Source organism: Moschus berezovskii, chromosome 21 (genome assembly GCF_049115385.1).
Source record: "Moschus berezovskii isolate FMDL1 chromosome 21, NW_MosBer_1.0, whole genome shotgun sequence".
In the NCBI taxonomy this organism is placed as follows: Eukaryota; Metazoa; Chordata; class Mammalia; order Artiodactyla; family Moschidae; genus Moschus; species Moschus berezovskii.
In genome coordinates this window covers 12,261,116-12,288,813 of record NC_142480.1, presented here as the reverse complement: position 1 = coordinate 12,288,813, position 27,698 = coordinate 12,261,116, and the positions used below count along the sequence as shown (strand labels likewise).

General features: G+C 43.2%; 3 protein-coding genes across 4 annotated transcripts in view; 1 reads left to right on the top strand and 2 right to left on the bottom strand.

Moving 5' to 3' along the window:
- GON7 (GON7 subunit of KEOPS complex) overlaps positions 1-27,698 on the bottom strand; it is an 81,105-nt gene that overhangs the window by 48,469 nt on the left and 4,938 nt on the right. Inside the window, exon 2 of one of the 2 annotated variants that reach the window (XM_055418417.2) lies at positions 25,566-25,983. The exons of the other annotated variant lie outside the window; for it this stretch is intronic. Coding sequence (XP_055274392.1) covers positions 25,889-25,983 — 95 coding nt within the window. The 3' untranslated portion in view covers positions 25,566-25,888. Of the gene's footprint in view, positions 1-25,565; positions 25,984-27,698 lie in introns of those variants that run through there. 2 annotated transcript variants of the gene reach the window in all.
- On the bottom strand, positions 1,547-12,337 carry LOC148774495 (uncharacterized). The gene is made up of 3 exons (XM_088829861.1): positions 12,225-12,337; positions 5,726-12,172; positions 1,547-5,334 (listed from the first exon to the last, which is right to left on the bottom strand). Exons 1-2 carry the CDS (start codon positions 12,335-12,337, stop codon positions 11,401-11,403), a joined length of 885 nt encoding a protein of 294 aa, XP_088685987.1. The 3' UTR covers positions 1,547-5,334; positions 5,726-11,400.
- On the top strand, positions 12,004-13,704 carry LYSET (lysosomal enzyme trafficking factor). The gene is made up of 2 exons (XM_055418415.2): positions 12,004-12,468; positions 12,880-13,704. The coding sequence occupies exons 1-2, from the start codon at positions 12,389-12,391 to the stop codon at positions 13,289-13,291; spliced, it is 492 nt and encodes a 163-aa protein (XP_055274390.1). The 5' UTR covers positions 12,004-12,388; the 3' UTR covers positions 13,292-13,704.

Genomic DNA, 27,698 nt, shown 5'->3' with positions numbered 1-27,698 from the left:
GCTGGAAGAAGCACAAGCTGGAATCAAGATTGCTGGGAGAAATAGCAATAACCTCAGATATGCAGATGACACCACCCTTATGGCAGAAAGTGAAGAGGAACTCAAAAGCCTCTTGATGAAAGTGAAAGAGGAGAGTGAAAAGGTTGGCTTGAAGCTCAACATTCAGAAAACAAAGATCATGGCATCTGGTCCCATCACTTCATGGGAAATAGATGGAAAGACAGTGGAAACAGTGTCAGACTTTATATTTTTGGGCTCCAAAATCACTGCAGATGCTGATTGCAGCCATGAAATTAAAAGATGCTTGCTCCTTGGAAGGAAAGTTATGACCAACCTTGATAGTATATTAAAAAGCAGAGACATTACTTTGCCAACCAAGGTCCGTCTAGTCAAGGCAATGGTTTTTCCCGTGGTCATGTATGGATGTAAGAGTTGGACTGTGAGGAAGGCTGATCGCTGAAGAATCGATGCTTTTGAACTGTGGTGTTGGAGAAGACTCTTGAGAGTCCCTTATACTGCAAGGAGATCCAACCAGTCCATTCTAAAGGAGATCAATCCTGGATGTTCATTCGAGGGACTGATGCTAAAGCTGAAACTGCAATACTTTGGCCACCTCATGCGATGAGTTGACTCACTGGAAAAGACTCTGATGCTGGGAAAGGTTGGGGGCGGGAGGAGAAGGGGACGACAGAGAATGAGATGGCTGGATGGCATCACCGACTCTGTGGACATGAGTTTGAGTGTACTCCGGGAGTTGGTGATGGACAGAGAGGCCTGGCGTGCTGTGATTCATGGGGTCGCAGAGAGTCGGACACGACTGAGCGACTGAACTGACTGATATACATTACAATTTATCATTATGTATTATTACATCATAGCACTATGATTAATTAAGAAATATTTATAACCTTCAAAGTATGAAATACCATGTTGGGCCTATTTGAGAATACAATGCACCTTGATATCAGGGAAAACATAGAATCTAGTTAGGGAGTTAGCACACTCATCAGAAGATACCCTGATAATATTTGAGAACACATGTTAAGTGACAAATATTAGGCATTTAGAGTCTAAATCTGGAGAAGGAAATGGCAACCCACTCCAGTGTTCTTGCCTGGAGAATCCCAGGGATGAGGGAGCCTGGTAGGAGGCTGTTTATGGGGTCGCACAGAGTCGGACACGACTGAAGTGACTTATTAACAGCAGCAGCAGAGTCTAAATTAAGTCTAAATTAAGAATTTAGAGACACTTTTTACATTCAGTTCAGTTCAGTTCAGTCGCTCAGTCGTGTCCGACTCTTTGCGACCCCATGAATCATAGCACGCCAGGCCTCCCTGTCCATCACCAGCTCCCGGAGTTCACTCAAACTCATGTCCATCAAGTTGGTGATGCCATCCATCCATCTCATTCATTAAGGATATTCAAATAAAGATAATTAGAATGTCTTTTGAGTCACACCGTTTTAGAGTTATAAGGGATCATATAACTGGAGAAGGAAACGGCAACCCACTCCAGTATTCTTGCCAGGGAAAGCCCATGAATAGAAGAGCCTGGTGGGCTTTGGGCCATGGGGTTGCAAGAGTCAGATACCATTTAGCAACTAAACCAAGGAATCACAGTTTTTGTAGGAAAGTAAAGTCATGCTCAAAATTCTCCAAGCCAGGCTTCAACAATATGTGAACCGTGAACTCCCAGATGTTCAAGCAGGTTTTAGAAAAGGCAGAGGCACCAGAGATCAGATTGCCAACATCCGCTGGATCATGGAGAAAGCAAGAGAGTTCCAGAAAAACATCTATTTCTGCTTCATTGACTATGCCAAAGCCTTTGACAGTGTGGATCACAACAAACTGTGGAAAATTCTGAAAGAGATGGGAATACCAGACCACCTGACCTGCCTCTTGAAAAACCTGTATGCAGGTCAGGAAGCAACAGTTAGAACTGGACATGGAACAACGGACTGGTTCCAAATAGGAAAAGGAGTACGTCAAGGTTGTCACCCTGCTTATTTAACTTATATGCAGAGTACATCATGAGGAATGCTGGGCTGAAAGAATCACAAGCTGGAATCAAGATTGCTGGGAGAAATATCAATAACCTCAGATATGCAGATGACACCACCCTTATGGCAGAAAGTGAAGAGGAACTCAAAAGCCTCTTGATGAAAGTGAAAGAGGAGAGTGAAAAGGTTGGCTTGAAGCTCAACATTCAAAAAACAAAGATCATGGCATCTGGTCCCATCACTTCATGGGAAATAGATGGAAAAACAGTGGAAACAGTGTCAGACTTTATTTTTGGGCTCCAAAATCACTGTGGATGCTGATTGCAGCCATGAAATTAAAAGATGCTTACTCCTTGGAAGGAAAGTTATGACCAACCTTGATAGTATATTAAAAAGCAGAGACATTACTTTGCCAACCAAGGTCCGTCTAGTCAAGGCTATGGTTTTTCCCGTGGTCATGTATGGATGTGAGAGTTGGACTGTGAAGAAAGCTGATCGCCGAAGAATCGATGCTTTTGAACTGTGCTGCTGGAGAAGACTCTTGAGAGTCCCTTGTACTGCAAGGAGATCCAACCAGTCCATTCTAAAGGAGATCAATCCTGGGTGTTCATTGGAAGGACTGATGCTAAAGCTGAAACTCCAGTACTTTGGCCACCTCATGCAATGAGTTGACTCACTGGAAAAGACTCCGATGCTGGGAAAGGTTGGGGGCGGGAGGAGAAGGGGACGACAGAGAATGAGATGGCTGGATGGCATCACCGACTCTATGGACATGAGTTTGAACTCCAGGAGTTGGTGATGGACAGGGAGGCCTGGCGTGCTGTGATTCATGGGGTTGCAGAGAGTCGGACACGACTGAGCAACTGAACTGAACTGAACTGAAACTGAAGTCCAGGAGGAATTCAACTAAACCAAGGGATCACAGCTTTTGTAGGAAAATAAACTGAAGTCCGGAGGAATTAAGCGCTTTTACTTCAGGTCATAGAGCAAACGAGAAGCAGGCGCAGATTTGGGCTCAAGTTTGGGTTCTGACACTAACTAGTGTGTGTTCTTGAGCAAACCAGTCACATTCTCTGAGCGCCCTTGCCTCACTGGCAATATTCTATTTTAGACCCCAGCCTTCCAACTTCCAAACCACCTCTCTGGGTGGTGACTAAGAGCCTGACTACCCTATTTTACACTGAATTATTTAACATACTAGGCTTCCCCAGTGACTCAGCGGTAAAGAATCCGCCTGTAATGCAGGAGACATGGGTTCGATCCCTGAGTCAGGAAGATATCCTGGAGGAGGGCAAGCAGCCCAATCCAGTATTCTTGCCTGGAGAATTCCCATGGACAGAGGAGGCTGGCAGGCCACAGTCCATGGGGTTGCAAAGAGTCGGACACGACTGAGCAACTAACATACGCCATGAACATAAGAAAACTAAGACCTCTGAGAGCACGGTACAGTTTGCTGGTAGCAGAGGCAGGAAAGTGTATGGGAAACCTATGACAGCTAAACATTAGTACTGCTAGTACTGCTGGCCTACATGTCATTCTCTTTAAGAGACTTTCAGAAAGTGATCTCTGAAACCAGCTACTTTCCAATTTGTGAAATGCTCTGACTGGGAGTGAAGAGGAATCATTAAGAATGTTTTTTCTTTTTTAATATTTATTTAATCGGCTTGTGCCAGGTCTTAGTTGCAGCATGCAGGATTTTTTATTTTCCTTGTAGCATGCTGTTTCTTTAGTTGTAGCTTGTGGGATCTAGTTCCCTGACCTGGGCTCCCTGCATTGGGAGTTCAGAGTCATAGCCACTGCCCCACCAGGAAGTCCCACTGAAGATGTTTTTTATCTGTACAGATGGATCATTCCATTTGTCATGGCCAGGCCTCTTTGCCAATGTAGGAGATTCTAGAAACAACAAGGTCTTACTGTATAGCACAGGGAACTGTATTCAGTGTCCTGTGACAGAGAGTTCCCTGGCAGTCCAGTGGTTAGGAGACTTGGCGCTTTCACCAAGGTGGCCCTGGTCAGGTTCAATTCCTGGTCAGTCCATTGCAGTTCAGTCGCTCAGTCACGTCTGACTCTTCGTGACCCCATAGACTGTAGCACCCCAGGCTTCCCGGTGTGCTTCACTACCTCCTGAAGCTTGCTCAAACTCATGTCCATCAAGTCGGTGATGCCATCCAACCATCACTGGGGATACCCTTCTCCTCCTGCCTCCAGTCTTTCCCAGCATCAGGGTCTTTTCCAAGGAGTCCGTTCTTCGCATTAGGGGGCCAAAGTATTGGAGTTTCAGCTTCAACATCAGTCCTTCCAGTGAATATTCAGGACTGATATCCTTTCGGACTAACTGGTTCAATCTCCTTGCAGTCCAAGGGACTCTCAAGAGTCTTCTCCAACACCACAGTTCAAAAGCAGCAATTCTGAATCATTGTGCTGTGCAGCAGAAATGAACATTGTAAATCAACTATGCTGTTGTTGCTTGGTTGCTAAGTCCTGTCCATTTCTTTCTGCAACCGCATGGACTGCAGCCCACTAGGCTCCTCTGACCATGGAATTCTCCAGGCAAGAACACTGGAGTGGGTTGCCATTTCCTTTGCCATTTCCTTCTCCCGGGGATCTTCCCAATCCAGGACTAAAACCCGCTTCTCCTGCATTGCAGGCAGATTCTTTGCTGCTGAGCCACCAGGGAAGCCCCAGTATTATACTTCACATAAAAAAAAAAAAAAGATTTCTAGAAGGGTCATGGGCCTAGAGAGGAAGTCACAGTTCCAGAATGAGCATTTAAATATTTTTTCACATAAAGCCTTGAGAAATTTTCCAGTCTTTGAAGGAGGCAGGCATGATGCCACTTATGTAAGAAATAATCCCATTCCCTCCTTTGGCCTGGCCAAGGCCTAACCTGAGTCCTTACCGCCACCTGGTGGTTTGTAGATGAATAACCATTTTGGGGAAGGACTCGCCCTCAAGTTACTCACTCCCTAGTGACTTAATTCCCAGGTCATTTGTTATCTATTTGAGTATATATGTAAGTACCTATGTATATATTTCAACAGACAACTTATCTCAAAATGGTTTAATACTTTCAGAAGAGTTACAAAGATAGTAAAGAGAATTTGTTTCTTGTCTTTTTAGACATTCATCATTTTTATTTATGTTTCTTTAATTTCTAGAGCAGCCAAACAGCTGCTGATGTCTTTTAGCTATAGATATTTTTTTCCCCTTGTGCTATCCAGTAGGTCCTTGTTAGCTACTCATTTTACATATAGCAGTGTGTTTATGTCAAAGCCAAAGTCCCGAACTATCTCTCCCTGCTACCCTTCCCCTCTGGTAACCATAATATTGGTTCTCTAAGCCTGGAGTCTATTTCTGTTTTGTAAATAAGTTCATTTGTATCTTTTGAGAGTCCCTTATACTGCAAGGAGATCCAACCAGTCCATTCTAAAGGAGATCAATCCTGGATGTTCATTGGAGGGACTGATGCTAAAGCTGAAACTCCAATACTTTGGCCACCTCATGAGACGAGTTGACTCACTGGAAAAGACTCTGATGCTGGGAAAGGTTGGGGGCGGGAGGAGAAGGGGACGACGGAGAATGAGATGGCTGGATGGCATCACCGACTCTGTGGACATGAGTTTGAGTGTACTCCGGGAGTTGGTGATGGACAGGGAGGCCTGGCGTGCTGTGATTCATGGGGTCGCGGAGAGTCGGACACGACTGAGCGACTGAACTGAACTGAACTGAAGCCTGGAGTCTATTTCTGTTTTGTAAATAAGTTCATTTGTATCTTTTTAAGGTTCTGCATATAAGCAATATCATACGGTATTTGTCCTTCTCAGTTCAGAGACTTTGTGTATACTCACGCAGTTTCTCCTTTTAACAGCTTTCATTACCCTGATAATTTGTCACCTCCAAGAAACCAACCTTGATTATGTTACTAGTCACGACACTCCAGAGCATATTCGGGTTTCACTCTTCCACTGAGACCCTTTGTCTGTCCCGAAAGCCTGTCCAGAATACCACACTGCATCTAGCTACCGGGTCTCCTTACTCTCCTTGGTCTTCGACAGTTTCTTCTTGTTTTTCCCGATCTTGACAGTTCTGAGGAGTGTTGGTCAGGTCTTTTGTAGAACGTCCCTCAGTGTGAATTAACCGGGTGTTTTGCTCAGACTAGACTGGATTATGGGTTCTGAGGATGTGAAGCACCCTTGTCGTTACATCCTATCAAAGATATATGCCATCAACGTGACTGACCCCTGATATTAACCTTGACCGAGCAAGGTAGTCCTTGCCACATTTCTTCACTGAAAAGTTCCTGTTTTTCCTTTCCATATTCTATGTCTAAATTCAGCCCACATTTAAAAGGGGACAGGAATAAATTCCACCTCCTAAAGGGGGTAATAGTTACACAAATGATTTGAAATTCTTCTGAAGAAAACATGGATTTTTCTCCCACGTTTACGTACAATGAACTCATGGATATTTCTTTGGTACTCTGGGTTATAACCCCATATTACCCTATCCAGTTTGTTCCCCAAATTGTGGCTTTCGCCAGGGGGAAGCTCTTTCAGGGTGGCTCCTGTCGCCAACGGATTTTTGCTCCACAGAAACATTTTTTGCATATTTATTTTTCATGTAAAAAACAACCATTTAGGAAACAAAAGCAACCTAAATTATCCTTATAATCTCATCATTTTGACACAGTTGGTTAGCATTTTGGTGTTCACGTTTTTGAAATATAGCTTTTAAAGAATATCTGCTTCATTACTGCACATGATTTCTTAAACATGACTGCCATTTTTTTCCAACTATGTAGTGTTTATCAGATGCATATGTCAGAACACCTTAAGAAAAGCTCTCTGGAGGCAGATTTTGTGCCTCCCCCACCCCCTGGTCACTGAGTCTCAATCCTCTCATCTGTAAAAGAGAGGAAGTGATGATATGTTTTTCACAAAACTTAACAAAGCAGCGCACAGTTGATTAAGATCAAGGACTTGAAATAGATGGCCTCAGTATAAATCCTGACATTGCCACTTATTGGTTAGCAAACCCTGGGCAAGGTACTTGATTTCTCTTTGCCTCTCTTTCATCTGTAAAGTGGGAAAACAAAAAGCTTTGCTTTCAATATTGTTGGAGGACAAAATGCATTCAGTGGTGTTCAGTGCTTAGTCCACACAAGTGTTCAAAGTCAGCTATTGTTACTGACTCTGGGTAGATCTTCATGGCTGGGCTTATAACCTAACTTTAAGTACACAGTCAACCCCTCCATCTCAACGCCTCCATACAGGAGGGGCGCAGCATTTATTAACGCCTGTGTGTGCACACATTCACAATGGCTGTCAGCAAAACACAGCTGACACCACTTCCTAAGGTGGCGGACAAATGACTACACGCATATAAACAAGATCAGAGCTACATCTCTGATTTTATCCGGAGTCTACGTGTCATCTCCTGTTTAGCTTCTTTTTCCTCACTTTTGGGCTTCCTTGGTGGCTCAGATAGTAAAGAATCGGGTTTGATCCCCGGATCGGGAAGATCCTTTGAAGAAGGGAATGGCTACCCTCTTCAATGTTCTTAACTGGAGAATTCCATGGACAAAGGAGTCTGGTTGGCTACAGTCCATGGGGTCACAATGAGTTGGACATAACTAAGTGACAAACACACTTTTATTACACACTTGTATTTGACAAGTTAAAATTACATACATTTAAAGAGGTACAGGGGCTTCCCTGGTGGCTCAGAGGTTAAAGCGTCTGCCTCCAATGCGGGAGACCCGGGTTCGATCCCTGGGTCGGGAAGATCCCCTGGAGAAGGAAACGGTAACCCACTCCAGTACTCTTGCCTGGAGAATCCCATGGACAGAGAAGCCTGGTAGGCTACAGTCCACGGGGTCGCATAGAGTCGGACACGACTGAGCGACGGAACGGAACGGAAGGAGGTACAACGAGATGGTTTGACATGTATTTAACCTTCTGTAGGGGGAACACATGGAGAAGGAAATGGCAGCCCACTCCAGTGTTCTTGCCTGGAGAGTCCCAGGGACGGGGGAGCCTGGTGGGCTTCCGTCTATGGGGTCGCACAGAGTCGGACACGACTGAAGCGACTTAGCAGCAGCAGCAGCAGGGGGAACACATGTGAATTTATAAAGAATGAAACCATGGTATTTATTCATAACAGAAACATTATACTATGACTTTGTATCTAAACCCAGAAGTGTACATCCCCAAACTGGTTCTTTGGGGGTATTTTTATCAAAGACTTTCAGTGTGATCTTTCAGCAATTCTCAGCCTTCATGCTTTCCTTCTCCCTTTTTATTTTGAGACCAAAGCACTAGCCCATATCCAACCCCCTGCTGCCCACTGGTCTTACAGGTTCTCATACTCATCACAGCATCCAGTTGGCAGCAGTGCTTAAGAAAGATGTTGTCTAAGGACTTTCCTGGTGCTCTCACTGCTGAGGGCCTGGCTTCAATGCCTAGTCAGGGAACTAGATCCCACATGCCACAACTAAAAACAAGATCCTGAGTGCCACAACTAGTGATTTTGCATGCTGCAACTAAAACCGGTCACAGCCAAATAAATATGTTCGTTCGTTTTAAAAAAAGAAAGATGTAGTCCATACTAATTATTAAATGTTGTTAACAATCCACCTGACTTCCCTTGTGAGGCTGGGTCCAGACACCCTTAGGACTGTTCCTCTTTCTTGGCAGTGGGAAGAACACAGGTCTTGCAGTAAGGCAGATGACAGAATTCTGAAACTAGTTGTTTCCCCACTTTGCAAGATTTTTGTAAGGATTAAGTGAGGAAGTACACGGACCATTTAGTCTAGTCTGCCACCCAGAGGTGTGCAATGATCCCGTTTTTCCTTCACCCTCCAGATTCAACACAGTGATGCCTTGGGACCTGCTACTTGCACTCATTCGTGCAGTCTCAATTCACTCCATCGTGCTTCAGGAGAAGGTCCCACCAGCATTCTCAGTTTGAAAACTACTCCCTACCCCTGGGCACCAGGAGGAAAGTGTCCAAGGGACTAACTGCCCAAAGGACTAACACTGCAAATTCAGTGGCTTTCAGATTCATGCTTTTGGAACACTCTGTTCAAGTGAAATCACTCTTGGAAACTTGGTATAAACAAAATAGTTTACAAGGTCATTTTATTCACATTATTTTATAAATTCATACCTATAATTGATTCAATCTATAATTGAATGCAACCTATTAATATGACATTCACAACTAGATGCTTTGATGACACACATGAGAAATCTGGGGTTAGAGATGGCAGCTGCAAACTCGCCAACCACAGAGTTGAATTCTGCCTCTTGTTTTGATGGCATAGAACCAATAAAATTCCTATTCACAGAGAAAATAAAAACCACCGCTCATGCTCTTCATGATTAATATAGGGCCAGACATACCTAAGTGGACGTCCTTGGTCGCTCAGATGGTAAAGAATCTGCCTGCAATGCTGGAAACCCGAGTTCAATCCCTAGATTGGGAAGAAGGGAATGTTCTTGCCTGGAGAATTCCATGGACAGGGGAGCCTGGAGGGCTACAGTCCATGGGGTTGCAAAGAGTCGGACATGACTGAGTGACTAACACACACATGCACACCTAAAAACTACCTATGACGCATCATCACATGGGACAGCTACGCTGGCCCCCTATTATCACACAAGCCGACATCTGAACGAGACCTGATCAGCATGTGCACCTGAGCCAAGCCTGGACGTCCTCTCAGAGTATCACATCAGTGTAGTGATGAAACTTTCTGTGCAACTGTGAGTGATTAAAAAACAAACTCATGGGTGAATATAAATATAGAAATACCAGTGCCGAACTACATCCTTCTAGTCAATGACTAGAGACATTTAGGAGACATTACATGGGCACAGAAATGACAAAGGATTATACTAAGCACTGTACAAACATCAGTTACTTGGCAGCACAAGATAGGTTAATGTCTATCACTGAGCACTCAGACTGTTCTGCCTCCATGCTATGCTCACTGCAGATAGCCCTTCCTGATTTCCCGCGATTCAGGTGAAATGTCCCTCAAGTCCTGCCTGGAGGAGGGCAGCCTCCTCCTCTTCAGCTGCTCTTCATCCTTTATTAGTGTAACTCTAAGAAGCCTGCCTTCACGGTGTTCTGTGGACTGCTCCAGCAAAGACCTGCTCCAGGCTCAAAGTCTCCTCTCTCTACCAGTTTCTTGAGTAAAGGCTCCAGCCTTAGTACCTAAGCAGATAATTTTCTCCCTCCTGCTGGTAAGTGGTCAGGTATTTGACCTGCAACTCCCAGAGCCTGCAGGCAATCAGGAGTTGTGATTAGATTGTTTATCTGGAGAACAAGAATGACACCGGATGCTGGGTCTCTGAAGCTCTCTAGCAATCGCCTTATTTTTTCAACATCTTACGTCTTTCATATCCTCAGCATTTGAGTAGTATGAAACAGCCAGGATTCAAACTCTTCTTCTTCTGGCTCTGGAGGATCACTGCCTGAGAAAACTTTCAGTTTTTTGTATTTCAGGTGTTGCAGAACAGGCTGAAGAGCCTAATGGACTGCCTGTGCCAACAAAAGGGCCTGCATTCCTAGAATCACATCCTGCTACTGCTGCTAAGTCACTTCAGTCGTGTCCAACTCTGTGTGACCCCATAGACGGCCTCCTACCAGGCTCCCCCGTCCCTGGGATTCTCCAGGCAAGAACACTGGAGTGGGTTGCCATTTCCTTCTCCGATGCAGGAAAGTGAAAAGTGAAAATGAAGTCGCTCAGTCGCGTCCGACTCTTAGCGACCTCATGGACTGCAGCCTACCAGGCTCCTCCGTCCATGGGATTTTCCAGGCAAGAGTACTGGAGTGGGGTGCCATTGCCTTCTCCGAGAATCACATCCTAGTCTAGATCAAAGGGTCGTTTCCGTAGCAAGAGCTCTGGTAAACTTACCCAGTGTCACGCCCTCCCCCTCTAAGAGTTCATTTAATCTGCTTAAAAATTCACTATCTGGGTCGGGGGCTTAATGATCACTCTACAGGCACCCCCGCCTCCGGGTATCTCCTTAGGGACCAGAGCAAGACTTGTCTCCTCAGAAAGTCCTATTAAGGCTACATTCCTGATCTCATCCCTCCGGGACATCCTCTCGAGGAGTCGGCACTTCCCCAAGGGGGCTACACCAGCTCATAGATTTCTGCCACATGACAGGTCTGGGCGATGCCCGCAACCAACGGCGCTTACGGCGAGTTCACGTCCATCCCCCTACACCAGTCTCCTAAGAGCCTCAGCGTCATGGTGCCCCAAACACCAGATTTAAATTCCCATTTTTCCCACACCATTGACACCACCGCAATTCACAGTATTCCTCCGCCGTACCAGAGTTAAGTCTGGTTAACGTCCGGAGTTCCGACGGGCTGCGAGGACGAGGCAGTCAGGTCAGCTTGAAGGTGTCGCTGAATGACCCGAGACTCGAGCCCGGAGAAGGCCCGCGCACCCGCGTCTGCGGCCAGCCCCTCGGCGGCAAGCAGTCACCGGAGCCTCTCGGGGCCTCGGGTCTAGCTGTCGGTGTGAGTCCATCGCCGGCAGCCGAAGCACCAGGGCCTGCTCGCGACGCTTCCCGGACCGCCAGGCCCGAGGAACGCGAGGGGCGGCCTCTCCTCCGCTCGCTGAGCACCCGAGGGGGATACCAGAGGCGCGCCGGGGGAGCAGCTGACCGCCCGACGCTGCGGGGCTTTCCGCGGGGCGGAGCAGCTGGGGGGTCAGAGCCGCGAGCGAAGCACCAGGGCGAAGCTTCGAGGACGGCTGAAGCGGCCAGGCTCGCACGGCCGCCCACCAGAAGGGGGTCTGCCCCGACTCGCGCCTCCACTTTAGCCAGCGAGCCAGCGGGAGCCGACCGGAGCGCGCCGGAGGAGGCGGTGCCGCGGCCGGACGCCGCCGACACGGCCGGGTCTCTCGGGGGCGGGGCACGCGCGCTTCCGGCCCGAGCCGGAAGCCCCGAGTGAGGCAGCATCCGGGACGGCGGGCGGGCCAACCCGGACCGGAGGTGAGGCCCGGGACCTGCCCAGCTCTGCAGCCTCGGCCGGGGGCCGCTGCCCGGCGCTGGGCTTTCGGCGCTGCACGGCGGAGAGGCCCGGGTCTGGCGCCGCCTGCGCAGCCCTGGTCGCGGCCGGCGGTCCCTGCTGCGCGACAGGGGGCGGGGCCAGCTGCAGGGAAGGCCCGCGTGTCGGGGGAAGCCTCCCGGCCGGGCCGAGCAACACCGGCTGGGGCTCGGGCAGCAGCGACAGGGGCCAGCCCGCCGCGTGACCGGCTGCAGTCACGCTGTGCTTAATCACACTTAGTCTTTGCTCCAGGCTGGCCGTGCTCACCATTCTCCCAGCCGGTGACCCCGGGGGATTTCTTATGGTGGCTTTTTCTCTGAAATGCCAAAGCCACCCGATTATTCAGAACTGAGTGACTCTTTAACGCTTGCCGTGGGAACAGGAAGATTTTCGGGACCACTGTAAGTGTTTAAGAGTTACTGTCTTAACTTGGGGGCTCCGACATAGGTTTGACTTGAAAAACCAAGCGTTCATGTCTGCAGCAATACTGTTAAATCAGAAAGTATTTGAACTGTTAACAGTGAAATGTTCCGTGGGAAATTAATTACAATTTAAGGGGCGGGGTGCTGGACCTGTTTAAGTCAGATATAGTGATTTGTCTGTGGGCTTCAACAAAAAGCATGCTCAATATATGATTAAACTTTATTATATCTATTACTTAAAACAACCTGCAAGTTGTTTACATTTCTTAATAGATGCAAATTTAGTTTTTTAAAACCTCAAATATGTTATGGGGAAAAAGTTAAGTACATTTGGAATAGTTGCCATGACAGCATTACTAGACCCTAACTGTTGTTGTTTTTAACTGGAAGGCACAGAGCATGGAGAATGATGAATTTCCGTCAGCGGATGGGATGGATCGGAGTGGGACTGTATCTATTAGCAAGTGCAGCAGCATTTTACTACGTTTTTGAAATCAATGAGACTTACAACAGGCTGGCCTTGGAACACATTCAACAGCACCCAGAAGAGCCCCTTGAAGGAACCACGTGGACACACTCCTTGAAAACTCGGTTACTCTCCCTGCCTTTTTGGTTCTGGACAATTGTTTTTCTGATACCTTACTTACAGATGTTTTTATTCCTTTACTCTTGTACAAGAGCTGACCCCAAAACGGTGGGCTACTGTATTATTCCCATATGCTTGGCAGTTATATGCAATCGCCACCAAGCATTTGTCAAGGCTTCTAATCAGATCAGCAGACTACAACTGATTGACACATAAAATCCGTCATCGTTTTTTCCTTACAAGTACAAAACTGCCAGTACGATATGGAGCCTGATCACAAGACTGCAGTTTCTTCACAGATCTCAGGAAGTTGTGGTGGGGCAGAAGCTTTTTAAAGAATGTGGCTAGGGGGCTAACTTTATCTGAATAATGAATTTTTAGGTAAAGACTGAGAATCAGTACTACAAAATCATGTGGATGACTTCAGATTTTACGAGTAAAATTTCATCTGTTATTTGCATTCCTTAGAAACTTGAATAAGTACCTGGACTCATATTTTTATTTTACTGTGCAACATAGTGATAACTCAGAAAATTTTCCTTTGGGGGAAAAATGAATATGAACATTTCCATTGTGCTTAATGTAAAATGGTCCAAACATGGTCATAAAATTTAAATTTTATACAATTACTTGGCTTGTTTTAAAATTCTTCAAACTAAAACACCAGTTCATCCCAATGTAGCTAAGGCACTATGCTCGTTTGCTATCAGCTTGTGAGAAATTGGTATGAAATTATTGAGGTGATGGGTGTCTTGAGAAGCAAAATGTGATCTTCCTTTTGGTAATGCTACGGGCGCTATTCATTAGCTAGAATTATTAATGCAACTTTAAAAAAAAAACTACTTGGGAAAAGACTATTTGAAAGCTGAGCAATCTAACACATAGAAATGGAAACAAGGTGTTCAATGAAAATAGTCCAATCCCTGTCAGATGTGTGCTACCTAAACAATGCTCTCAAGTCACCATCCCTCTGATTTTCTTTTCTGCCTAAAGTCTAGTCTTCAGGCGATAGGTTAACTGCATGAAGATGTGATCCCTGTACTGCCTCTTTTGCATTTGTACTCACTACCTCATGTCTGGTAACAATACAAATAACTGAAAAATGGAAAACTAGATTTTAGGAATTTTTCTTTTTTTTTTCTGGGTGAGATCAAGATATATTTTTATAGTTATGTCATCAATACCAGATAAATGTTTTACACTGATTTTTAATAAGAATCATAACATTTTTTTGTGCTTCTCTTGGGCTCTATTCTAAGAGCTTTAACATGAATCAACTCATGTAGTCCTCCAACAGCCCTATGAGATAAGTTATTATTATCCAGATTTTACAGATAATGACAGTGAGCTGAAGTTCTGTAACTTGCCGAAGGTCACACAGCCAAGAAGCAAAGCCAGAGCCTAACCCGGCATCTGATGCCTTCATTCCTAATCCCTGAGCTGTAGGGCTTCTCACAGGTGACAGACGTTTCAGCACTGGGTACTGTCTGCCTAACCTTGCTAATAAATGGAGAAGAACTAAGAAAGGTTTTTCTCAATTTGTATGAGCTACTGAAAACCAGAAAGTTTCCAAGCAGCTTCAAGTCAGGTTTGACCAGAATGGAAGGCTGGGCATTCCATAGGAAGCTTTTGCTTGAAAGATAAAGCAGGTGCCCTTGTAACTCAGGAGAGGCACAGTCAGATTCTTCTCCAGTAGTCCATTTCTCTCCTTTACTACTTCCAAAGGTCTAGTTACTGAAATGTTTTTTGCTACAAGACACTAATACACTGAGTCTTCAAATTAAGCAACAGTGTGAAATACGTGTTTTTACAAGGGTCAGGTAACCAAATCACTTGCATCTTTTGAGTACTTACTAAAAGTATGCATGGCTGCAGACAGATCCCTGAGATATACACATTCATGCTGCGTGAGAGTTCTACGATGCAAGTATGTGTTGGTACTAGTACCACTTCACAGAAAAGGAAAACACGGAAGCCTGAGGCACACAGAATTAATACTTGCTGTCAGTCACACCGCTAGTGGAAGAGCCAGGATTTGAACCCAGTATATCTGGCTTCAGACCTCCAGCTATATCATTCTACTATACTGCTTATCAAAAAAAGGACATAATTTAAGAAAAGTCACTGCACAGTTTCTTGTTTTATTTATTTGATTTGTCCTGAGGCAGTGCTAGTTTGGAAATTGTTTAAGAAGAGATGAACATTATTTCCATCACTTTTTGTTTGTGAGTTTGCTATTTGTCTTGTAAAGTAGTAATTCCTTATTTACTTTATTCCTTATTTTATTGAGGTAGACTTTCTTAGACTTAAAATTTTGGTATTTTGGAATTTGCTAAGTAAACAGTCCATCGCTTTTTCTTTTTTCCCCCTTTTTTTTGCCATGCAGAGCACCATGCAGGATTTTCATTCCCCAACCAGGGATTGAACCTGTGTTCCCTACAGTAGGGGCATGGAGTCCTAACCACTGGACTGCCAGGGAATTTGGGGACATTTTCTGGTTTTAAAGACACTACATGGAGAAGGAAATTGCAACCCACTCCAGTGTTCTTGACTGGGAAATCCCATGAACAGAGGAACCTGGCTTCCATGGGGTCATGTTTAAAGAGTCAGACATGACTGAGGGAAGGAAACGGTCCCATGAAAGTTAAGGCACTTGCCAAAGGCCCCTCTAGAGCCTGCAATCACAACTACTAAGCCCACGCACCCTAGAGGCTGTGCTCCACAAGAGAAGCCACCATGATGAGAAGCCCACACACCGCAACTCTCCCACATACTGCACCTAGAGAGTAGCCTGTTTGCCGCAACTAGAGAAAAGCCCATGCAGCAACTGAAGACCCTACACAGCCAAAAATAAAGAGATAAAGTCATTAAAAAAATAACAAACAATACAGTTCTTAGAATTTGATTCTACTTCAAAAAAAGCTTTCATAATTAAAAAGCTTTTCTTTGGGGAAGTGGAATCATCAGATAAAGTGCTCTGAAGTGACAGCACCCAGAGACTAATCAAACGTGTATGTTTGTTCACCATGAGTTGTGCTAAAGTCTTTGTTAAAATTATCTACTGTTGATAACATTCTGAATCTCTAAACCACTGGCAGAAAAGGTTACCACAATACCACATGACTCATTTTTGCATCAAATAAGTGCCATACTTTATAAGTTCTCCAATACGTTTATAATGTTCTACATAATTCTAGGCCATGGTTGGGAATCATCATGCATTGATATTTTTATTCTGGTCTAAGGCACTGAGTGGATCTTGAACTGTGTCTGAATATTAGAATCACTCAAGGAAATAAAGTGCAAAACTCCTCATATAAATAATGCCAGGGTCCCTTCCCAGCTATCAATCCCCAAGAGAGGGGCCAAGGCAATCATGTTTTGAGAGCTCTTCAAGCAAGTCTGTTAGGGTTGAGAGTCACTGGGCTGGACTGTTGTTGTTTTATTTCTTTTGGGCCAGGGGTTTTTATGCACCATAAAGCCTCAACTGTTTACTCATTGAGAGCTCTCTTTGGAACAGCATTAACAAACATTTCATGGTAAGCTCATGCCAGCTGTTTGAATTCTGCAAATCTTAAAGATGTCTATATATTCTTTTTCAAAATATTTTTTTCCCAAGGTTTAAATACACTTGTTACAAGGGGCCCTACTGAGCAGAGCCTTATAAACTAATATGTGTGGTCCCAGGATGTCAGCCATGGAGAGAGGTCATGAAGGTCAGATGCAGAAGGTCCTTGTAACTGAGGGCCAAGTTCTAGGGGAGGCCAGCCAGGAATGCAGTAGACATGATCAGTTCAGGCTGGGAGTGGTCAGGTTACAGATAAAGGAGAGGACTCCTGCTTCTTGTCATTCTCCAGGTGTGGCAAGGTCCAGGCCCAGGCAGGAGCAAACAGGAAGCAGGAGGGGAGCCAAGTGGCAACATCCACGGTCCTGAGCTGCTCCTGTAGTGGTCTGGAATGGATCTGGGCACAGGACACTGGGAGCTGCAGGCCGGGCATGTCAGGACCCTCAGTGGCAGGGATGTCAGTGTAGACAGGACCACACCAGGTAGACTGCAGACAGCTGCCAGCGCAAGCTCATGGTGGGGAATGAGTCTTTATTTTCTGATTCCTATTTGTCCAATTTATCCTGAATACGCTTCTTGACGGTTTTTGTCTCTGACTCTTATCAAAGTCACTCTCTTGTCAACAGGTTGCCAGTCATTTACATATAGCTAAACCCAGTGGTCAAGTCTCAAGTCTTCAAATTACTTTTTTTGGCCATGCCATTCCTTGGGGGATCTTGGTTCCCTGACCAGAGACTGAACCCACACGCTTGGCACTGAAAGCATGGAATCCTAACCACTGGACCACCAGGGAACTCCCCCTCAAATTACTTTTGGACACACTCCCTTGTCCTTGAAGTATTTTCTTCTGTTGGCTTCTGGAACAGTACTGCTCAATAGAATTTTAGTGATGATGGAAATGTCCTCTATCTGTCCTGTTCCTGTCAAAAGACAGAAGCCACAGGAAAAGAGCCCTTGAGATGCGGCTAGTGTGACTGAGGAACTGAATTTTACATTTTAATTCAACAGCCACATGTGGCTAAATAGCCCAATTCTAGATACTTTTCTATTAGTCTTCTGCCTCACTAGCTTTTCCTATGCCCTTTGCTAGTTCCTCTTTGGGGCACCTACTCAATTTCTAACAGATGGCATGCCCACGTTCTCTTTTCTACTCCCCTGTCATCTTATCCAGGCTCATGGCTTTAAAACCCAAATTTCTAACCTGAGCTCCAGTCTTGAATAGCTAACCACCTACCTGATATTTACTAAGGTATCTTACCAGGCACCTGCAATTTAACCTACTTAAAACATGCGGTGAGGGATCATTTAAAAATGTTACTCTTCTCAAAAATCCTTCTACTGTTTCCCTTTTCAGAATAAAAGTCAAAGTCCTTAACATGGCACACAAAGTTCTAAGTGGTTCCTAACTTCATTTTCTACTACCCCCTCCATCCCTTGCTCCATGCCACCCACACTGGTCTTCGAGCTGATTCTAGAACAAGCCAGAAAAACATGTTTCAGGGCCTCTGGGCTCGGTGTAGCTTCTGCTTGGGTGCTTAGCTCTGACCAGCTCCATCATGTTCTTTAGACCTCTGTTCAACCGTCAGCTTAGTGAGGCTGACTCTGACCACCCCCATCATGTTCTTTAGACCTCTGTTCAACCCTCAGCTTAGTGAGGCTGCCTCTGACCACCCTATTTAAAATCAACCATCTGCCTCCCCTGCTTTTCTCCAGAGCACTTCCCATCATATGACATGTTACACATTTTGTCAGAATCTAAATTCCATAAGGGCAGGCACTTGTCTGTTCATGTCATGCAGCCTATGCCCAGAACAGTGCCTGGCACCTAGTAGGTGCTTAGTAATTACTTACTACATGAATGATTTTTACTGCCACTCGACAACTCTCTCACTAGGCTACAAAACAATCTACTTCGCTCTCCAGAGGTTATTGAGTGCATGGATTTCCCTTGTGGCTCAGATGGTAAAGAACCTGCCTGCAATGCAGGAGACCTGGGTTCAATCCCTGGCTCGGGAAGATCCCCTGAAGAAGGGAATGGCTTCCCATGCCAGTATTCTTGCTTGGAGAATTCCATGGACAGAGGAACCTGGCAGGCTACAGTCTATGGTGTTGCAGAGAGTCAGACACTACTGAGGGACTAACACTTTCCAAACAAAAACAAAGTGCATAGCATAATGTGTCACATGTTCTAGGTAAGTTTGGTTATTAAGCTCTTTCAGGTTTCAGCATGTGGGGATAATTTCTTTTCAAGGCCAAGATTTAAAATGAGTCTCCCAATTTAGTTTTGCCAACGATTCTTGCGATGTTGGCTGTCTAGGGATTTTTCTTACTGATGCAAGAAAAACAAAGACCACATTCACAAACAAGGTTTTCAGAGTCACCACTTAGAATTTCTTAAATTACAATCATGAAGACAATGGTTTCCTAAACCACCAAACAAATGCAGCAAGTATCTTGACAACCTCTTAAAGCTACAGAGTACACTTTTGGTACTCTGGTATCAGGGGGCAATATCTTGGCCCTAAAAAACACTCACTTAAACTAGTAATGGTGCCTCTAGAAGTTACTTCTATTCCCAGCAGAATTTTGGCATGAGAGTAAATTTCTATTTAAAACTGTACCTAATAGCCTTGTGCTGCTCCAATGTGAGCTGCTACTTTTTAAAAGATATAAATAGAGGCTTACTGTCTAGCATTCACTGTTTCCTGGACCATGTCTTTAAATAGAGCAATTCTGATCCCAAAGGTCACCTGAGAACTGGAATAGTTACAGTAACACTGGGAAATTCTTTTTATACTTTGAGAATAATGCACTCACTAGAGGGTTACAGCTTTTTATACAGTTGTAATGGACTGTATAAATTCACCAATGCAATGGACATCAACTTTGGCAAACTCCAGGAGATGGTGAGGGACAGGGAGGCCTGGCGTGCTACAGTCCATGGGGTTGGAAAGAGTCAGACACAATTGAACAATAGAGGGTTACAGCTAGTCCCATCAGCTTTAGAAATACCTCCTCTTTTATTAAAGTTACCCTATCTCGTATTTAGCTCAGCTCTCCTAACCTCTTTAGAAACTCTATTCCCCTTCTGACATAACAGTAGTCAAATGGGAAATGTGGACATTCTTAAGCCTGGATTGCTTAATTTCTGGCCTGAATTATTTACACAACAATGTTTTAAGCTGTTAATGTGGCTGAACTGCCCTTGTTTAAAAACCATGGGGGCATACGACCCAGCAATCCCACTGCCTGGCATACACACCAAGGAAACCAGAATTGAAAGAGACACGTGTACCCCATTGTTCATCACAGCACTGTTTACAATAGCTAGGACATGGAAGCAACCTAGATGTCCATCGGCAGATGAATGAATAAGAAAGCTGTGATACATAAACACAATGGAATATTACTCAGCTATTAAAAAGAATGCATTTCAATCAGTTCTAATGAGGTGGATGAAACTGGAGTTTACTATACAGAGTGAAGTCAGAAAGAAAAACACCAATACAGTATATTAACGCATATATATGGAATTTAGAAAGATGGTAACGATGACCCTACATGCAAGATAGCAAAATAGACACAGATGTGAAGAACAGACTTCTGGACTCTGTGGGAGAAGGTGAGGGTGGGATGATTTGACAGAATAGCATTGAAACATGTATATTACCATATGTGAAACAGATCTCCACTCCAGGATCGATGCCTGAGACAGGATACTCAGGGCCGGTGTACTGGGATGACCCTGAGAGATGGAATGGGGAGGGAGGTAGGAGGTGGGTTTAGGATGGGGTAAATATGTACACCCATGGCTGATTCACGTCAATGTATGGCAAAAACCGCTACTATACTGTAAAGTAATTAGCCTCCAATTAAAATAAATAAATTTTTTTAAAAAAAAGCATGGGGGGCTTCCCTGGTGGCTCAGTGGTAAAGAATCTGTATGTCGATGCAGGAGATACGGGTTTGATCCCTGATCTAGGAAGAGCCCACATGCTGTGAAGCAACAAAGAATATTGCATCAAAACTTTTGAGCTTTTGGTCTGAAAAGTAAAAAAATAATACTGTGTTGTGGTTTTAATTTTCATTTCTTTGAAGTGAAATTTCTATTGTCTTTCTGACTGGTACACGTGAGAGCTATAAAAGGCATATTAGTTCTTGGTCATTTCTGTTGAAAACACTAAATACTTTACCCTACTTTGTCTTTTAACCTCATTTACAGAATGTTCAGAAATGCTTATTACCATATAAATGTATTTATTAATCTTTTCTATCACAGTGTGTGGATTTCTAAAAGTCTTGTTTAGGTATCCTTACTCACTCTGATACTATTAAAAAAAAAAAAACCCAGTCCATTTTCTTTTAGTACTTCTGTGAGTTTGTGTTTTTTCTAATATTATTTTATACACTAAAAATCTTGAATCTACCTGAAATTATGTTCAAAGTAGTGAGAAAACCCAACTTTATCACAAAAACTAACCAACTTGTTTCTCATTTGTTATTTTACAAATATCCTCCAATTTCTTTAATAATTCTACATGCTAATCTTATTATATACTTAAATATGCAAGATGAAATCACAAAATGATCATAATTTCCCCGAACATGTTCTTTTTAACTACCACAGTTACATAATTGCAAACTCTAGTACAGTTTTAACTGTGGTGCTCAGCTGCCCACCAGGGTAAGTTCAAACAGGAATTTACTGTAATCATTTTATCACAACATAGTGGTTGAGAGTGAGTTAAAAAGCCTATGTTTTCAGGATGTTTTGTGTATGCGCCTCACTGCAGTATGTTATATGTCATCATATCACTAATTGTAGTATGTTAGTGTATAAAAAATGATACACTATATTTGTAAAATGAATTAATTCTACTGAGGAATAGGTGTAACTTTAATAGGCTAAATAGGATCTAGATAAAAGGACTACAAAATAAACTAAAGAGCCACATATGTCTCCAACCGATTGTCCCATTTGGAAGAAAACATAAACGCTGTCTTCTTAAAAAACTACAAGTCTTCTCAATAAAAGTTTTTTAAAAATTGAGCAGCTTGAAGAAATAATTCTAATAAAGTACACTTTATAACATGAGGGAGTCAGTACAGGGGGCTAGGCTCCACAGAAACATGTAGTGTGAGGCCTAACATCTCAGAAGCCAAGAAAGTTCCGCTGGAGGAAATGTTTAAATGTTCAAACTTCCTAACTAATATTGTAGCCAAGCAACAACAACCTATTATAAAAGAGTAAAAGTTCTTGTCCTTGGTCACAGAACTTTACTGAAGTATTTCTTAATGTGACACAAAGCACTTATTTTTATTTTTTTTATTTTTTTAATTAATTTATTTTATATTGGAGGCAAATTATTTTACAATATTATACTGGTTGGTTTTGTCGTACATTGACATGAATTCGCCCCAGGTCTACATAAGTTCCACTTACTTTTAGAACACACATCTATTTGTATATGCCCATGTATTTCACATTTAGAACTTCGTATTTCATATTTTAAAAGATTATCTCAGTCTACTAGCTTCAAGCTTATTTTTAGGTAGGACTGTGGGGTTGCCTTTCTTGTATGAAAGTAAAGTTGCAGGGCTGTTTCAGACATTAACTGTGTCCTGTATGCCTGTGGCTATTGTTATTACCTTTCAAGGGCAGCAGATTAGAAAATCAGCAAGGCATTTCTCTTCTACTGGTTCTTCAAACTAGTCCCTCACACCTTCAAAACCTTTTTTGTCATTCATGTGGCTCACTTATGAAGACAGTATTAGAATCAGAAAAAGATCCATCAGACGTATAACCCAGACCTCCAAACACCAGACCACAAGGATGAATATCTTGGTATTTCTTCTTTATAAACATATTTACTAAACAAAGGAGATAAAATGTTCAGGAACAAAGTTCAGGTATTACTTTAAAACTATTAACTATATTAATTTTACAGGTTACATTGTTTTTTTAAAATTATTTAATTTGGCTGTGCCGGGTCTTAGTTGCAGCACTCCGGATATTTAGTTGCAGCATGTGGTATCTAGTTCCCTGACCAGGGATTGAAACCAGGCCCCGTGCACTGGGAGCTTGGAGTCTTAACCACTGGATCACCAGGGAAGTCACAAGTTTTTTTAAGGAATGTATAAAGATAAAAGATTATTGTAAATCAGTAACTGACCTGTAGTTCCAATAGTAGAGACATATCACAAACTAAACAAACAAGGTAATTTCTGACTATTTGTAACTTTTCCTAGTTGGTATTGTTTTAATTACATAAGAGTACTTGGTAGAAGCCTGATGTTCTCAGTAAAAAAATACTTTAAACATATAAAAAGGTGAGTAAATTCAATTTCCTTAATACCATGTACTTTGTAAGCTACAGATTTCAGAATGTGTAACTGCGAAAGTACTATGGTAATCTTTTAAAGGCTGTGTATTCTCCAAGCCAGGCTTCAGCAGTATATAAACCGTGAACTCCGAGATGTTCAAGCAGGTTTTAGAAAAGGCAGAGGCACCAGAGATCAAATTGCCAACATCCGCTGGATCATGGAGAAAGCAAGAGAGTTTCAGAAAAACATCTATTTCTGCTTTATTGACTATGCCAAAGCCTTTGACTGTGTCGATCACAATAAACTGTGGAACATTCTGAAAGAGATGGGAATCCCAGACCACCTGACCTGCCTCTTGAGAAACCTGTATGCAGGTCAGGAAGCAACTGTTAGAACTGGACATGGAACAACAGACTGGTTCCAAATAGGAAAAGGTGTACGTCAAGGTTGTATATTGTCACCTTGCTTATTTAACTTATATGCAGAGTACATCATGAGGAGCGCTGGGCTGGAAGAAGCACAAGCTGGAATCAAGATTGCCGGGAGAAATATCAATAACCTCAGATATGCAGATGACACCACCCTTATGGCAGAAAGTGAAGAGGAACTCAAAAGCCTCTTGATGAAAGTGAAAGAGGAGAGTGAAAAGGTTGGCTTGAAGCTCAACATTCAGAAAACAAAGATCATGGCATCTGGTCCCGTCACTTCATGGGAAATAGATGGAAAAACAGTGGAAACAGTGTCAGACTTCGTTTTTTTGGGCTCCAAAATCACTGCAGATGCTGATTGCAGCCATGAAATTAAAAGACGCTTGCTCCTTGGAAGGAAAGTTATGACCAACCTTGATAGTATATTAAAAAGCAGAGACATTACTTTGCCAACCAAGGTCCGTCTAGTCAAGGCAATGGTTTTTCCTGTGGTCATGTATGGATGTGAGAGTTGGACTGTGAAGAAGGCTGATCGCCGAAGAATCGATGCTTTTGAACTGTGGTGTTGGAGAAGACTCTTGAGAGTCCCTTATACTGCAAGGAGATCCAACCAGTCCATTCTAGAGGAGATCAATCCTGGATGTTCATTGGAGGGACTGATGCTAAAGCTGAAACTGCAATACTTTGGCCACCTCATGCGACGAGTTGACTCACTGGAAAAGACTCTGATGCTGGGAAAGGTTGGGGGCGGGAGGAGAAGGGGACGACGGAGAATGAGATGGCTGGATGGCATCACCGACTCGATGGACATGAGTTTGAGTGAACTCCGGGAGTTGGTGATGGACAGGGAGGCCTGGCGTGCTGTGATTCATGGGGTCGCGGAGAGTCGGACACGACTGAGCGACTGAACTGACTGACTGATATAACCCACTTCTGCCAGTAAGTTCTGTAACTCAGGGAAAATACCTAAGATTCAATGCATCTCTGAGTAAATCATATAATCTGTAAGGTTACGTCCAACTCTAAAATTCTGTGACTATTTGTGTTTCAATAGGTACCTGTTACTTGATTTTATTCTCTGTAGTTTAGCTATCAAAATGAATCATGAAACATTTATATGTGTAGTAAATGAAAAATACCTTAGTCCCTCTGACAAGCAGAAAAAGAATACATACACACACATTTTAGGAATATATACATATATGTATTCATAGGATCTGATAGTTCCTTGTTAAGCAAAATCAAAGTCTGACTACAGAATGACATGAAATATCTTAAGTTACAGTCAACACAGGTTGCTTACCTAAAGACTTATATCCGTGTTAACATAAACAGCATATTACCAGCATAAAAGCACACCCCAATGGGACTCTCTTAAGGTGTAAGTAAAACATCTATCCGGAGAAGGCAATGGCAAGCCACTCCAGTACTCTTGCCTAGAAAATTCCATGGATGGAGGAGCCTGGTAGGCTGCAGTCCATGGGGTCGCCTAAGGGTCAGACACGACTGAGCGACTTTGCTTTCACTTTTCACTTTCCACTTTCACACACTAGAGAAGGAAATGGCAACCCACTCCAGTGTTCTTGCCTGGAGAATCCCAGGGACAGGGGAGCCTTGTGGGCTTCCGTCTATGGGGTCACACAGAGTCGGACACGACTGAAGTGACTTAGCAGCAGCAGCAGCAAAACATCTATCTGTTGAGTGGTATCATCTCCAGAAGTCTGTATATTGAGTTCAGGTGTGGATTCAAGGTTTTCTTGGGTCTCTCTCAAGGGCTCTCCTTCCCTTCAGTATTTCTCACTATTCCCATTTTCCTTCTACTTACATGGAATTGACATTCTTAAATTTAAATTAACTAATAAATTTATTTGGCCACACCAGGTCTTAGTTGTGGCGTGTGCAGAATCTTCCATCTTCATTTCGGCATGCCGGGTCTTTAGCTGTGGCATGCAAACTCTAGCTGTAGCATGCAGGATCTAGTTCCCTGACTAGGGAAGGAACCCAGGCCCCTGCATTGGGAATGCAGAGTCTTAGCCACTTGACTACTCAGGAAGCACCTGACATTTTTAAATTTAACACCTCATTTTCATCACTTGCTCATGTCAGTTCCTTGAAATGTTATTGTCCATAAACCTTGACATATATTTTTATAACAGAGGCAGAAGCTAAAACATGCAGACACCACACAATTTAATCCAACGGGTATTTAAAAAGTATAAAGTAAGAATTCAGTTGCCAACTTACTGGATATTATACATTATTAAATGTGTACTTTATTTCCATGATCTGAAACTGACTTCTCACCCAAGAAAAGGGATTCATTTCTATGCACTTATGTCTTTCTTTGATGAAAACAGAAGAAAAATTTCCTCTTTGACAAAACTGTCCCAGTGGAAAAAAACAAACGCTTTCCAAATTAGAGCACAAGTCTTCCTTAAACGTCAGTGTGTGGTAAATAAAATATGGTAGCAGTCTTTTAAATTTCATAAAAGCTAGTTAAGATGGTGTTTTTTGCCGTTTTGCAGATGGTCCATCTGAATTAGTTCTGTTATCAGTGTTATTTTCATCTTCTGAATCATCTTCATCATCACCTTTTAAAACAAATATTTGTTGTATGACAATATGTTCAGTGGTTGAAAGAAATATAGATAGCTAAAATGGTTGATAATGAGACCATTTTACTTCAGGGATTAATAAAACAATGCACATATCAAATCAGCAATATGTACAGTTAAAAAGACTGCAGGAATTATGATGCTTAAAACCTTTCCCTTCTATCACATTTTTTTGGAGACATAACTCATACACCAAAAAATTCACTTTCAATGTGTACAGATTATTGATTTAAATAGTCACTAGGTTATAAAACCATCACCACTAATTCTAGAATACATTTCATCTTCCAAGAAAGAAATCTCATACCAATTAGCAGTCACTCCCCATTCCTGGGTGGGGAAGATCTGCTGGAGAAGGGTTAGGCTACCCACTCCAGTATTCCTAGGATTTCCTTGTGGCTCAGTTGGTAAAGAATCCACCTGCATTGCAGGAGACCTGGGTTCGATCCCTGGGTTGGGAAGATCCCCTGGAGAAGGGAAAGGGTACCCACTCCAGTATTCTGGACTGGAGAATTTCATGGACTGTATAGTCCATGTGGTCACAAAGAGTCAGACACGACTGAGCGACTTGCACTTTCACTTCCCATTCCCCTTAGCCCTTGGCGACCACTAATCTACTTTCCTCATTTAACTTATATGCAGAATGTATCATGAGAAATGCTGGGCTGGATGAAGCACAAGCTGGAATCAAGATTTCTGGGAGAAATATCAATAACCTCAGATATGCAGATGACACCACCCTTACAGCACAAAGAGAAGAGGAACGAAAGAGCCTCTTGATGAAGGTGAAATAGGAGAGTGAAAAAGCTGGCTTAAAACTCAACATTAATAAAAAGAAGATCATGGCATCTGGTCCCATCACTTCATGGCAAATAGATGAGGAAACAATGGAAACTGAGACTTTATTTTCTTGGGCTCCAAAATCAGGAAATTAAAAGATACTTGTTCCTTGGAAGGAAAGCTATGACAAACCTAGACAGCATATTAAAAAGCAGAGACATCACTTTGACAACAAAGTTCCATATAGTCAAAGCGATGGTTTTTCCAGTAGTCATATATGGATTTAAGAGTTATAAAGAAGGCTGAGTGTAAAAGAATTGATCCTTTTCAACTGTGGTGTTGCAGAAGATTCTTGAGAGTCCCTTGGACTGCACGGAGGTCAAACTAGTCAATCCTAAAGGAAATCAACCCTGAATATTCATTGGAAGGACTGATGCTAGGCCCCTAATACTCTGGTCACCTGATAAGAAGAGCTGACTCGTTGAAAAAGACCCTGATGCTAGGAAAGATAGAAGGCAGGAGGAGAAGGGGACGACAGAGGATGAGATGGTTGGATGGCATCATCGACTCAATGGACATGAGTTTGAGAAAACTCCAGGAGTTGGTGATGGACAGGGAGGCCTGGCATGCTTCGGTCCAAGGAGTCACAAAGAGTTGGACATGACTGAGCAACTGAGTAACAAAAATCTATTTTCTTACCCCCTCAGTTTTGTCTGTTCTGGACACTTCATACAAATGAATCAAAATATATGGCCTTTTGTGTCTGTCTTCTTTCACTTAGGCTTTCAAAGTTCAATTACATTATGCAGCATTTATTAGTACTTCATTCCTTTTTGTTGCTGAGGAATATTCCACTGTATGGATACACATTTTGTATATCCACTCATAAGATGATGGATATTTGTGTTATT

Excerpts from the sequence above, each read along its gene's own strand:
- LOC148774495 (XM_088829861.1), bottom strand. The coding sequence starts at position 12,337 with ATGGTGAGCACGGCCAGCCTGGAGCAAAGACTAAGTGTGATTAAGCAC. Across the intron at positions 12,173-12,224 it reads CTGCCCGAGCCCCAGCCGGT|CTGGCCCCGCCCCCTGTCGC; the intron begins GTTGCTCGGCCC and ends CCTTCCCTGCAG.
- LYSET (XM_055418415.2), top strand. The coding sequence starts at position 12,389 with ATGCCAAAGCCACCCGATTATTCAGAACTGAGTGACTCTTTAACGCTT. Across the intron at positions 12,469-12,879 it reads GGAAGATTTTCGGGACCACT|GCACAGAGCATGGAGAATGA; the intron begins GTAAGTGTTTAA and ends TTTAACTGGAAG.